Below are 13,716 nucleotides of genomic sequence, written 5' to 3'. Positions count from 1 at the left end.
AAGAAATTATTGCGAATCAATAAGAAAACGTAAATATAAAGAAACAATGTGTTTCATCAAATGCTAAGATGATAACATATAAAGGAAATAATTAAAATGTCAAAGAATAAACCTGGTCGCGAGCTTTTAACTCCTAGAACAAGCATGGGCAAACTAGCTTCCATGGAAGACTTTTTGATGGAACTAAGCTGCTTTTACGTTACATGGATAGGAAAACCATGATAACTTCCCACGGTTAGGCCGATGGCAAGAGGATTCTAACCCATGATCCGTCTACCACTGAGGATGTTTTACGCCAGCATTGTGATTCGGTGCGAGCCGAGAGAAGAATTGGCATCGACCATCGAACGCTGGGATTCGAACCTGCGTCACATCATTACGAGGAGAAAAGGAATTTCCTAAATGCAATTTCAGTCCTTAATTTAAATTTTTTTTTTTAACTGAACTTGGTTTCTACGCCAAAGCTGATTGAAGTTTTGAAAAATCGAATAAAAATCACGAAAATGGTTTTCTGCTATCTCTTTAGGAGAAGATGTAATTTAGTTACACCAAATATTAACAAATATTACAATGATATTTGTCAAAAAACATTATTATAAACTTTTTCTAGTAGACAGCATAATCTGTTGATAAACTATGTAAAGGACTTTTAAATTTGAGAACCCTGGTTTCATAACCAATAAGCAGCAAACCGTATATTTTTTTTATCTCCTTCTGTTGTTCTTTAACTGAGTTTTTATACTTTGATGTTTCTGGGAATGTGGCTATTCAATTTCAAATTCAGCAAATTATTCATTCTTAATACATTATGCAGATGCTTAAATACATTGTTCTGCCAAGACATGTTTGCTTTATTAATAAGAAGTAAAACTTAGAATAATTTAAATTTATATTATAATAAAAGAATAAACGAGGACGTTACTAACAGATTTTTAAAATATCATCTTAAATTAAGAAAACTCAAATAACGTGTTTCATTTAATCAAGAGGAGTAAAAAAAAATCTGAACTCCAAAGTGCTATCTACTTTTATATTTTTTTAATCTTTTTCTAAATGGATGTAAAGAGTACTTGAATATGACTTGTAATACTCTTTATTCACTTTAACTACACATCTTATTCTTTATGAAGTAGCCTATTCATGGCTGTAAGAGAAAATGGAGTGGTTGATTTTTAACTCTTTATCACGTTTACAAGGAGTTTTTGAAAGAAAGTGCTGAATGTTCCAGTAATGTCTTATGCTTAGGCATTATATTAATTCTTAAAAATTATCAGAAATGTAATAAATAATCTCTGAGGAGAGAGTGAAAAAGTAGTATTTAATATTTATTTACTAAATCATATAAAACTAAGAGTTAAATTGTTCATAAAAGAGAATAACAATGCACTGTGAATATTTCTGGATCAAATTACGGTAAAAAGTATTGGTATTTAGGGTGAAGGTACTTTTTATCGTACAATCCATTTTTACCGGAACAAAAAATTTGATGTGTCGTAATTTTCACAATAATAATTATCGTAAAAAATCTGAATCACTCTAATTAAATCAATATTGCTGTAAAAATTACGTTTTACTATTTTACGGTAAATTGAAATTGATGGATGATGCAACCAAAGTACCGGTACTTTATATCGTAATTTGATCTGGAATTTTTTACTGTGAGAATGCTCTTGAAAGGAAAATAAATAAGAAAAACTTCATACGTATCGTATAATTTTTACGCATTTTACAACTAATTTTTGTTAGCATTTAATATCTTCTTACTCTATAAATTTAAAATTATATTACTTTAACGATACGGCTAAAATTATAAAAAGGGTCCATATAATGATTGACATATCAAATAAAAAAATTTTGCTAGACATTTTAGGCAATATCGAATAAAAATCGACGTTTAAAGCAGAAATAGACAAGTATCCTCTGTAACTGTAATGGCAATTGATGAATAAATCAACTACAAGCATCACTTTAGTTGCTCGGATATATGCATTCATTCTCAGTCACTTTTAATTCGCAATTTTGTTTTCATTCGAATTTAATAAATGCAATATTTTAGCACAATTACAATAAAAAATTGTTATTCCGATTTTCAGCAAATGGTATAAATCATTATTCTTTCATAGTCACACTTTAGATCAAAGTATAAACGGATCCATGTTAGTACTGCGGTTAAGACAGTAAGAACCAGGTTCTACACCCAGAGTCGGCATGAAGATTATCCAGATTTAGATGGATGGGTACCATTAAAGGTGGTCGGTTCACCATGCTAACTACATTACCACCGCTATACTGTTAGCTATAGAAATGTGAAGTCTGAACCCCTCGGTTTACAACTCGCTGTTACTAGGGTTCTTTACTTTATAATTGTAACCGTTTATTTTTTATAATTTTGGTTTTGACAGATATTTTTGTGTGCAAAAAAAAAAAAAAAAAAAAAAAAAAAGAAAGAAAGAAAGAAAAAAAAAAAGACTAGCCATTTGAATATTTGTTTAATTTAAAATTTTTCATTCAATAGTTAATTTCTTGTTACTTACCTTCCTACTGGCATTTTACCATCTTGCCTTCGCCATGTTATGGTTGGTAAAGGATCCCCTCCAACTTTACATTCGAATTGAACGTTTTCGTCAGCCAAAACTGTCACATGTTCAGGTTCTCGAACGAAGAATGGTTTCACTGCAAAGAGATTTTTCCAGTTTTATTAATCTTGATTAACCCAGTTTTATTCACTGTAGTGACATATTAAAATTCAAACTCATCGTTAAATAGTGAGCAGGTGAGAGTGGGGTCAATTGTAACAGGGTACGATTGTATCAGAGCAAAAATTTTGCGTGTTGAGCTCTAGATTTGGTTCCTAGGTGGCGCACAATTTGTATTTAATAAATCTACATGTACACCCCTGCTGGCAACCATTTTTATGTACTTTTGAAAGAGTTACATCACAAAAGATATTTTCACGCTACGTAAGTACATTTTTTGGTATTAGAATATTATATTGCAACAAAGTAATTTTGTTTAAACAAATAAAAATCATTAACCGAATATGTAAGTGGACACCTTAATTAACATTTCAAAAAAGGAAGATTAGTTTTGTTAATTAACTAGCATTGTTTTTAACAAATGAAGCTGAAATGGCGTCTTGGAGACAATTGTAACAACAAGTAAAGGGACGATTGTAACAGCTGAAAATAAATAATCTTATGTTTACAAACCATTACTTAACTCTTTAAGAACCACCAATAGTTTCTTATATCATTTATATTATTTTGCATGTGCATTATTTTATTTGTCACCTTTCACAGCATAAATTAAAATTTTTAACCCCTTGAAGTTAAAAGTCCCTTTAGGTCTCTGCTCATTATTATTTTTACTCCTAAAATATCACTACTATTTCGATCAATAAAAAAATCTATCACAACTATGATAATAAGTATAATTAACTTTGTTTTAGTTGAATTTATGAACTGTTACAATTGACCCTGTAAGTGAGGACAATTGTAACAAGTGCACGACTGTCAAAAACTGTTAATAACTAATATAATAACATTTAAAATAAGGTATTTTTTTTCTAGTAGAAGATAGTCTACTTTACTCGTCTGTCAATTCATACTAATAATATATTGGATTTTTTGTTAGTTAAAAATAGTTAAGTAAAAAATTTTACAATTGACCCAACTCTCACTGTACAGAAAATTATAGAGAATTGTTCAGATAAAAGGTAATTGTTTTAAGTATTTTTATTAAATTAAATTATTTACGATTAGGTTGATCAGTGAAGTTAATGGAGTTTATAAAATAAAATGTAAATTAAGAAAAGGAAATAAAATGCAAAAGCATTAATAGTTTAGCATAATGTATCAAGAGAATTAGATGCAATTTTTTGTAATAAAGGTATTAACGTTATTGCAATTTTTATTAAAATTATACTATTAAGATTATATTATCTTAATAGTTTTACAAAAATTCACATTCCTAAATCATTTTTAGTTCATGTAAAGACATTTTAATTACTGAGTTCAATAGTAATTAACTTTTCTAATTATTCTGTAATATGAATAATATATCAAACATTTTTCCATCGAATCTAAATAATTAATTCAAGCAACTGAAAGTCTTTCTGTGCCACTTGTTATTCTCTTACTTCCGTAGTATAAATTTTGTCAACAATTAAGTCATTTCGTATTATAATTAGTTAAATTATTTGCTATCTGTTTCAATGATGTATGTAGAAATCAACAAGAAATGTAAACTTTAAAAGCATTAATTGAATTGTTAGGACACCAATCAGTTTCAAGAAGTTCAAAAATAAATGTTTTATAAAATTAGTTAAAACCGAATTTAAGAGAATTTATTAAAATAAGTTAAAAATATTTAAATATTAAAATGATTTAAAGAAATCATTTTTAATGTGATTTTGGAATTTGTGAAGAATAAGAATATAAATTAGAAATAATTATAAATATATATTTAAAATCTGTATAGAAACTCTATTAAAAACTAGCTTACTTATCTTAACTTACGATCTACTTAGAAACTCTGAACAACTAATACATTGTTTTTGTTTTAATTAAGTTGTTAGTTCAGTCTAAACTTATCTGTTTATATATTTTTATAAAATAATCATATATTACTCTTTTAAATATAATGAAAAAAGGTAAAAATAAATATTTCCTTATTTAAAATATTCAATTTAAAAAGAGTTCAACTTTTAGCTAAATATTAATAGTAATGCTGTGAAAACAATCACAATTCTATTTTTTAGCTAAATTTAAACAATTGAGCAGAGGTTCTTGTTTCATGTTTTTGAAACAAGTTCCTGTCAGAAGTAATAAACATGACAATCTAAGTTTATTTATTACTGTTTTCTTTTTTATTTCATGAAATCAAGCAATTATCGTTTTACAAATTTTGAATTTAATTGATACATATTTGGATTTTTGAACTTTCATTATAATTTATAAAGTAAACTACATAAATTGTAAAGTTTGGTCAGGTGCTTTAGTTTCTGAATTATATGTACTATATTTTATTACTATTATTTCAGTTCTTTCTCAAAATACGTCATTTTCACCCACATAGAAAAAAAAATGTTTTTTTAGTTTACAATTATTAAATTAATATTTTTAGAGGAAACGTTATTTAAACGCCCATATTTGCACAAAATAATTTATGTGAATGTCGATTATTAGAATAGCGAAATAAAATTATAAGAATATCGAAAAAATATAAGAAGCGCGATTAAAATTTCAAAAAGCTAATTTTTGTCATCGACAGTCCTATCGCATAGTTTCAGAACGTGTTTCATACCTTGAACAGTCAAAGCTGCTGGAACTGATTCTCGAAATCCAGCTAGGTTCTCAGCTACACATCGATAGTGACCCTCGTCAGATTGCCGGACATCATTAATAACTAGATTTCCCGGACTCACTATCCGGAACCTTCCCTTGTTGGTGTTGACATACTCTCCATCTTTTCTCCACCGGACCGTTGGATCAGGATGGCCTTTCGGGGGCACACATTCCAAAATGGCTGCTTCCCCCATAGCAGCTTGCACAGGCTTCGGACTCTGTCGAAAATCTTTTTGTAAAACTGAAACACGAGAGAAAAAAATGAAATTGTACCATACAATTTTGCAAAAGCAATTTTTAAAAAATCACGAACAAACAACAATGCAAAAAACAATACAACAGATTCACGAAAATGCCACATGTAATTTGTAATCTAACTATTCGTCCTATTCCTGACATTAGTTCTTCCTATTATCAGTAAATGGCAGTACAATTAGAAGCATTTATAACTTCCTCTGGATATTACGAATGGTAATTTTACACTAAACTGAGCTATTACGACGTTCTAATAATGACGTTAGAAGAGGATTGTAAGACTTCCGGTTTAATTTTTTTTCTTCAAGGTACTGGTCAAATATGTATAAATTGAATGATGGTGACGCAGGTTCCAATGAAATCGTTGACAAACGGAAAATTTTTGACTGCATCAACCAGCCAATCAGAAATGGGAACGTTGTTAAATCAGAAATTATTATTAATTTAATGAACTTTAAATAAGAGCTTTATACCTCTATATAACTTAAAAACTGAATAGTTTAACAGAGTTTTCCATTGTTATCGATGCCCTTCCATTAGCTGAAAAATCACATGGTAGGATTCACTTTTCTCCCATTAATTTCTATATAATTTTTGATTGCCATCAGGCGAAAATTAATATAAATCATAAAGGTATTGTTTTCCAATAAAATATTTTGTAATTTAAAGTAGTTAATTATTTGCATCACTAATTATTATTCTGCTATTTTTACGTTTTTGATTTTAATTGCTTCCTGAATTAAGAGTATAAAACTAAAACAATTGTTTCTTTATTATAATGTAATTCCATGATATTACCTTAAAACACTATATTTTATAATAAATTTATTATAATTGGTGTTTAAATTTATTAAGCATTTATCTATTACTTTTAGTGCTAATCTCAATCTAATATAGTATTATAAATTACATGTGACGTCAATCCAATCAACGTGGATGTCATGAGAAGGCTACGTCACCGAATTTTGTAATTCTAATGTTATTTGAAACAACGTGTTTATTCGTTTTAAGAACATTTTAAAAACGTTTTTCTATGAAACTAAGCAATTTAATAACCTTGATAACCCTGAATTAAGAGAAAATAAGATATGCTCTAAAACGCAAAATTAGTGGAGAAATGGTACCTATTCGCTTAGGGAAGCATAAAATATCACCATATTTTAATTGACGCCAAAAATGCTGAATTAATCCTTGCAATATAGGTACTATTGGTAATCTTGAAATATAGTAATTGGAGTTGTTTCAATATGTACCAAATAAACTAATATAGGTACCAAAGTACCTATTAAAGGTACCGCAGTGGTAAATCTTTTACGACCCTCTGAAAGGAGAAAATTTCTAAATAGTGGAGGCAATTTATTGATTGTGCAAAATTTTCACTATTATGTGTTGCTCTCGAGCAAGATCTTCATGACAAATGATTCCGAACACAGATAATTTTTCTTGCTGGGATGAATTTCTAAAAAAAGCGTGTTATGCTTAATTTCATAATGTAAAGTCACCGGGACGGGAAACAAGTACTATTTAAAAAAATGGAATTACTTAAGTTTTATTAGTAATGAAATATGTCTTTTAGTTTTGTGAATGACTTTGCACAGTTTATCAACACTAATTTATGGATTTGATTTTTTCACTCCGTTTTAAGAACAAGTATTCAGCTAGTGTTAAATCAGAATGATTAGGATATTAAGTAAATTAATGTATACAATGTTTGTAACAAAATATGAATTAATATAATATAAATTTTTTACAGTAATGTGTGACTTTCGGTTATTCCATAAATTAATTTAGATGCTTTAAATATAAATTTTACTCACTGAAATTCAAATAATGAATTTAAGTAAGGTTTACTAATAACTTTTAAATTTTGCATTAAAGCTTTTGCGATATAGGATACTCATATTTATTGAATATTTAATTAATTTTACCGTACTAATAAAAAGGTTTGTTTTGCTGCATTGAATGATTTGAAATGATATTGTTTGAAACATTTCTAGATTATTTTAGCAAATCCTAAAAACAATATGTTTAACCATACAAAAAATGTTATAATTATTTTTAATAAAGGATTTCTACGAAGAATATTTTATTTAAAAAAAAAACTAGCTACCTTTGGCGCATAGCTGATCCGCCTTCGTAATGAAATTTAAGGAAGACAGGTATGTTTCCGGTAGCATTGCTCTAAATTTGCTTTTAATGCCTTTTGAAATGCACCAATTCGTAGGATACAGTTAAAACAAAATAAATTCATCGAAACTGAATCAGCTAAAGGTTTTAATATTGAGCTTATATGGATCATCTACAAAATCAAAATTATTTTTGAAAAATTTAAATCTAAAATTCCGAAATAATTCCATTTACTCAACTTCGACTACACAAACTGACGCATCATTTTTAATTGTATGTAAAGAGAACGATTTCCAAAGTGTGTTTTATTGATTTATTCATTTTAAGTAAAGATTAGAAAAAAAAGGATTGGGAAAAAAATTATTTCCTATCGACATATAGAAATATTTTCAAAGCATTTTATACTGTTTTATAAAATTTCGCTAAACAGTAACTAGTATTTTGTAATATTGTGACAAAACCTTTTTAGAAGTTAGTAAATTTATATAGATAAGCTTCACAATGACAAGTTTCATAATTCCCTATAAAACGTCTAGACAGCTAAATTTCCATTTTTTGTTTTTGTCGTTTGGAACAGCAATTTTTAACTATTACTGCAGTTCTCGCAATGCTTATCATAAAAGTGCAAGGAAAAATAAATTTTCGTTGCTCTTTGTGCTTGCTTCGAAACAATAAATTGTATGTATCGATCTGACAGTAGGGTGTTAACGGTACGGAACATGGCTGAAAGTGCTTATATAGCAAGAAGGAAAAGTGCAAGAACTGGAACGAAAGACATTTCAGTGTAGTATTTTTTTCGAGAAAAAAAAATATCTGTAACTATCAGGATTTCTTTTATAATTCCAGCATAAATATAAAACTGCTTCTTTTCCAAGATAAAATAGATATTGTTGAATAGTTAGAAAAAAAGATTAAATAAACTCCTGCCGAAAACTAGCCATAACTGAAATGGTTTTACTATACCAGCATTTCCTCTCTTCCGTCTCGCTTTCACACCTTGCACAGAACGATTCTCATTTTCGAAATATACTATATAAAAAACGTTCATATACGAGTTTTTTTTATTTGCTTTTATTCTAAATTTTATTAATGTAAAGAAATTACAGAAATTTGTGACGTTTTTTAATTTTCCAGTAATATAAATTAATACGGTAAATATTCAATATATTTATGACAAAAGTGCATAAGATGCTTGTTAATTGGTTTCAAATTCAACTTGGTCAGTTTTTAGAACTTTTTATTTAATCTATTTTAAGATTATTGATTCGGTGAAAGAACTAATTTCAGGCAGAAGTAAAAATAAAATATCTTTTATATTATAAATATTATTATAAATAATTTTAATAAATATTATTTGATGAATAAAAATTTTGTTTGGAGCTGATGTTTTTACTGTGCGCAAAAATAAAAAAAAGGAATGCCATAGCTTTTGATGTAATGATTAATTTGTACTAAGATTCAATTTCGAAGGGCTAGCTTTTTTTGTGCAGACAATACTTTAATTTAGTAAAAATTAAGCATAAAAACATGATTTCGTCGAATAAATATACACAGTAAAAAATAAATTCCGAATCAAATAATGGTATAAAGTACCGGTATTTTGGGTACATTGCTAGAAATTTCTCGGAAAAAATGATAAAATGACAATTTATTTAATTGTTATTTTACCTTATTATAACAAAACAGTCAAATAACCGTAAATAAGACGGTAGTCAAACTGTTAACTGTCAGAAAAACCGTTTATTAACATCTTTCACCAAATATCTCAGCTAAAAATAAATAGCAGTTTTTCTACAGAACTGAAGTAGTTTTGTAGTTTTTCTAGAGTTAACTGCAGATTTTCTGTAGTGCAATCCTAACTGTAAAAGCACTGCAGTTATTTTGCAGCTAATACAAAATTACTGTAGTCAAAGTGAGGTCACTTTAAAATCATAAATTTAGAAAAAACTGAAACTTTAAATCCGTGTTTATTCTGCAGTAAATTTGAAGTAATTATGCAGTTATTGTTTCAGAAATATATTTTCTGATGAATCTGCAGAAAAACTACATTTACTTTACATTGCAAAATTGAAAGAGTTTGATGTCTTCAATCTTGCTCTCCTGGTTGGTAAATAAACTTTTTATAATGTTTATGTCTTTTGTTTTCTTTCTTTCTTTGATTATATATTAATTTCTTATATTTAGATAAAAATTCTAAACATATATGTTGATAACGGAAATAGCATAGACTGTCTATATTCACAAAAGTTAAAATTCATAAAATACATACTTTAATTTAATTGTAATTGTTTATATAATAATTATAAATTATTATTATTTTATCATATTTTAGAATAAAAATTCTAGCAGCGTGCCTCATGCGTAAAACACATTTTTAGCGTAAAGTATTATATCGTAATTTTTACAGTAATATTTATTTAATTAGAATGATTCTGTGACTTTGTCATTACTGTAAATATTACTGTATATCAGATTTTTCATCCCGTAATATGTTCCGGTAAAAATGTATTTGAAGGTAAAACGTACCGGGGCCCCGAGTGCTGAAAATCTTTACCGTAATTTCTAATTCGTGACCATTAATAGGGAGCAGGGTAAACACAATTTAGAAAATATAGTCCTTATAAATCATACAGGAAATATTAATCTTCATAGTTCGTTGGGCTAACTATTAAGTGTATTTTTTTTCCTTCTGCTGTCATATTTTAAGTTTCGAAATTAGTCACAAAATCGTACTTTCTGTGAGTAAATATGACAAATTTGAGTGATTGACTGCCACAATAGGAAGAAGGGGATCATTGTTCTAACCTTGGAAAGTGTTCATGGTTTTTTTCTAAATGTATTTAAAACTACACTTTGGGTGCATCATCCGGAAAATCCATTTTTATCGTAAAATAGTACACCGTAATTTTTACAGTAATACGTATTCATCTTAATAGAGTGATTCAGTTATTTTCCGATAATTATTACAATAAAAATTACGGTATATTAGATATTTTTGTTCTCCGGTTAGAAGGAATTTTACGATAAAAACTGCAGACACCCTGAGGGCCGGTACTTTTTAACATAATTTGATCTGGAATTTTTACAGTGTACCGATAGTTGATACTCGGTCTCTCTTAATTGGGTCGTAAATGAAACGGTTTAGGGGGTTTAAATAGTTAAAAGTTTTTAAATAGTCACATATATACTAATATGGACTATTTAATAACTAACTATTTATTGGTGAATGTAGTATAAACGGAATTTACGCAGTTAAATTTAACTTACTAATTAAAAAGAAAATATTAACAATGATGACAGTTTGGAACGTTCATTTTCCAAACAAAATACGATTTTCTAAATAAAATTTTCTCAACTTGATAACAATAAATATCCTAAATAAACTGTTTTATTTGTTTAAAATAGCGGAAAGAAATTCAAACTATATTACACCAAAGTTTTTAAAAACAACGGGTTAGCCATCAGTTTGTCCATGAAGCTTATGATGTAAGATTACTACAAATTTTAAATATATATCTTATAAAATATTTGTTTTTCGGAAATTCACAAAAAATGTAAAAAATATTTATTTCAAAAAAATCGCCACATTTTTTTAAAGAAAAATAATAAACATTCTAAACACTCTCCATTGTCACTTTCTTTTAAATTTACAAGATAACTTTTTATATTACTGTAGGAATTGTACTCTAGTAATCTTATAATACTCTAGTAATATAATTTTTATTTCATGTGTAAAGAATCTAAAGAAATCTTTTAAAAAAATTATTGCTTTATGTATGTCGGGAAGCTAAGAACATGAAATTGTATTAGTATTATCTCGTGAGAAAATGATTCTCGTAAAATTATCGTACTGTATGGTCGTGACATTTCTGGTAATCGTAAAAACTATAGCTCTGATTAATACAATCAAAATATTCCTTAATTTTTCCGTTCATCCAAATCATTCTTTTAGTAATTTTTCCGTCCATATGATAGCGGTTTACCAGATATTCTGGTTTTCAAAATTATGGTTTTAATTACCACACATTTAATAAAAAATACAAATTTGAAGAGTAAATTAAACCAAATAAATGGTTTTTATGCCGTGCTCCTAGGCATCTTGATAACATTACCAAATTTTACCACAATTACAAAATTCTATCACATATCATAAAGCCATATTTTATAGCTAAAGTTATTTAAATTATTACCAAAGTGCTCTGATAAAAATTAATGGGCTTTTTGTTATTCCAATAAAGCCAGAAATGCACTTAATCTTATAATATTCTGGTAGCTTTGACCAAACTTTTTGCTAAGTGCGCAAATGTTTTCTTTTTATAAATATATTTCTTTAAAAATTTCGTTATGTTAAAAAAATATCGCTTTAATTTTATTAAATTTTAGTAAAGTGAGATTTGAACTAGTTTATTCTACACAGGCTTAATAATTTTGTTTTCATACTCGATTATGTGATTCAGATTGCGTAAAGCTATGAGTCAGTTTAATTGTGAGTTTGCAAATTAGACCGTTGTTGTGGTTCGTACGCATATGTAAAGCTGCATTTAAGCATTATTTCTTAAACTCATTACTTATTACAAACTGGAACATTAGTTTAGATACATTAATTTATTCGATGCGACTAACTAATTGAAAAACAAAGTCTGTATTTATATTGAATCGTTTGCTACTAACGAAACAAATTGAATTAAAAAAATAATAATTAAGGTAACAAACTGAAAACAATTTACTAATTTAAAAGAGAATGTAACATATTTTAAGAATTAAAATATTTCTTTGAAAGTTTAACAGCCCTTATGATTTGATTTAGATAAAGAATCAAATTCACAATTCATTCGGAAAAAAACTGTGTAAAAATTTACATCAATGGAAAATAATAAAAAACAGAAATTAAATGGATCGTCTCTGAACTCAGAAGTGGAAAAATAAAAAAGAGTTAAAAAGAAATAAGATAAATACCTTTGAAGCATTACTTAACTATTCTACTTAGTTAAAATATATTTAATTATTTTTTGTAATAGTTAACTATCAACGCTTTCAGTTAAGATTTTAATTACATTTATTTGATTTATTTAAAACACCTCTTATGATTAGTTATCTTTCCTGTTTGTTAGAGGTTTGAAAATAGTAACTTTTAATTAAATATTGAATTAAAACTAATATATTTATTTACAATATAGTTAACTATCTTGGTCGTGTAAGAAAATTCTTTGATCTAATGGAATTTTCTAAACAACGATTTCGAAGTTATATTTATTTTTTTATAATAAAAAGTACAACATTTAGAGTTTTATTAAATTAAATGAAGTAGGAAAAATGAAAACAAAGACAATTGCACAGTAAAATATTCCGGATGAAATTACTATAAAAAATAACGGCATTTATTGTGCCAGTACTTTTTCCGTCAAATTGCTTTTTATCGTAAAATTTTACGGAACAATCAATTTGATGTATCGTAATTTTTACTGTAATATTTACTATTAAATCTCTGCAATTAATAAATATTACTGCAAAAACTACAAAACTTTTACAGTAAAAAGGAATTTTACGGGACACGTAGGGTGCTAGTACATTTTACCGTAATATGTTCCGGAAATTTATACATTTTATTAGCCCTAACCAAATCTGGGTAATATTAGCTTATACAGAGAGAAAAAAAGTCTATTTAAATTACCGTACTGAATGGTAATGACATTTCTGTTCTGGAAATAAAATAAATATATGGTACTTAAAAGCCATTCATTTATAAATATTCTTTCAAGTCCTTTCTACCAATTGTGCAACATTCTTGAAAAAATGGACGGAACCCTGTGGGTCAATACCCTGCACTGGACTCGGGACACTAGGGGGAGAAATACTTGAGAGCTCGGCACAAGATGGCCGATTTATAGACTTACTGTAGTTTCAGTTTTGTTGCAGTTGTCTCTGTTTCTTGTTCCAATTTTATTGTTTATTTTTCTGTCTACAGTTGTCTTTCAATCTACCATTAGAA

The 13,716-nt window shown here is 27.5% G+C and overlaps 1 protein-coding gene across 1 annotated transcript in view; it reads right to left on the bottom strand.

Moving 5' to 3' along the window:
- The window catches only part of LOC107455609 (protein sax-3), a 155,236-nt gene that overhangs the window by 73,010 nt on the left and 68,510 nt on the right, over window positions 1-13,716 (bottom strand). Inside the window, exons 3-4 of the mRNA XM_087168058.1 lie at window positions 5,305-5,586; window positions 2,535-2,673 (exon numbers count right to left, since the gene is read on the bottom strand). Coding sequence (XP_087024184.1) covers window positions 2,535-2,673; window positions 5,305-5,586 — 421 coding nt within the window. The remainder of the gene's footprint in view (window positions 1-2,534; window positions 2,674-5,304; window positions 5,587-13,716) is intronic.

The sequence above is a fragment of the Parasteatoda tepidariorum genome, chromosome 7, assembly GCF_982258835.1.
Source record: "Parasteatoda tepidariorum strain Cologne lab strain chromosome 7, Ptep-v5.0, whole genome shotgun sequence".
Lineage (NCBI taxonomy): Eukaryota > Metazoa > Arthropoda > Arachnida > Araneae > Theridiidae > Parasteatoda > Parasteatoda tepidariorum.
The sequence above is the reverse complement of the archived record's forward strand: the minus strand, read 5'-3'. Positions and strand labels throughout refer to the sequence as shown.